This window comes from Sinocyclocheilus grahami, unplaced genomic scaffold, assembly GCF_001515645.1.
Source record: "Sinocyclocheilus grahami isolate Dianchi unplaced genomic scaffold, SAMN03320097.WGS_v1.1 scaffold1892.1, whole genome shotgun sequence".
NCBI classification, from domain to species: Eukaryota; Metazoa; Chordata; class Actinopteri; order Cypriniformes; family Cyprinidae; genus Sinocyclocheilus; species Sinocyclocheilus grahami.
In genome coordinates, this window is record NW_015507071.1 from 166,226 (window position 1) to 167,020 (window position 795).

The 795-nt window shown below is 44.8% G+C and overlaps 1 protein-coding gene across 1 annotated transcript in view; it reads left to right on the plus strand.

The window, feature by feature from the left end:
- Positions 1-795, plus strand: part of LOC107573210 (GTPase IMAP family member 2-like) — a 7,114-nt gene that overhangs the window by 4,429 nt on the left and 1,890 nt on the right. Inside the window, exon 3 of the mRNA XM_016259652.1 lies at positions 3-789. Within this exon, the coding sequence (XP_016115138.1) occupies positions 3-789 (787 nt within the window). The remainder of the gene's footprint in view (positions 1-2; positions 790-795) is intronic.

The window sequence follows — 795 nt, forward strand, 5'->3', positions numbered from 1 at the left end:
AGGAGAGAGGGAGATGAAGAAGATCATCTTCGGCTGCTGTTGATCGGTAAAGCCGGATCAGGGAAAAGCGCCGCAGGAAACACCATCTTTAATGAAAGTGTGTTCCAATCGAAAATAAGCTCCTCATCTGTGACCAAAACCTGTAAACCACACACAGATGCTGTTAATAACAGGAGAGTGACAGTGATTGATACTCCAGACTTCTTCTCCACTGACAGAAACATTCATTCAGACTCTGAGCTGAAGAGAGCTCTTGAATTATGTTCTCCAGGCGCTCATGTCATCCTGCTTACTCTGTCTTTAAGCACGTTCACTGAGCTGGAGATGAAGGTTGTGCGTCGGTTTGAACAGATGTTTGGTTCAGAAGCTCTCAGATTTACTCTAGTCCTCTTCACTCATGCAGAAAATATAAGCAATGGCCAGTTAAGATCTCTGATCAGGAGAAATAATGTATTGTCTGGTTTTATTAACCGATGTGGATGGAGGGTTTGTGGAATGAACAATAAAGATCCCGCAAACAGACGACAGGTGACTGAACTCATGGAGAAGATTGACAGACTGGTGTCTGAGAACACAAACTCCTGCTACACACTAGATCTGATGCAGGAGACTGAGAGGAGGAGACAGGAGGAGGAGAGGAGAGAAGAGGAGGAGAAGAGAGCACAGGAGGAGAGGAAAGAGAGAGAACATCAGATGACATTAGACGCAGTCAAAGAAGAGACAGAAATACGTGTGAGGAGAGAACATGAAGAACAGGAAAGAGCCAAGATACTGGAGAAACAGAAGAAAGCTGAG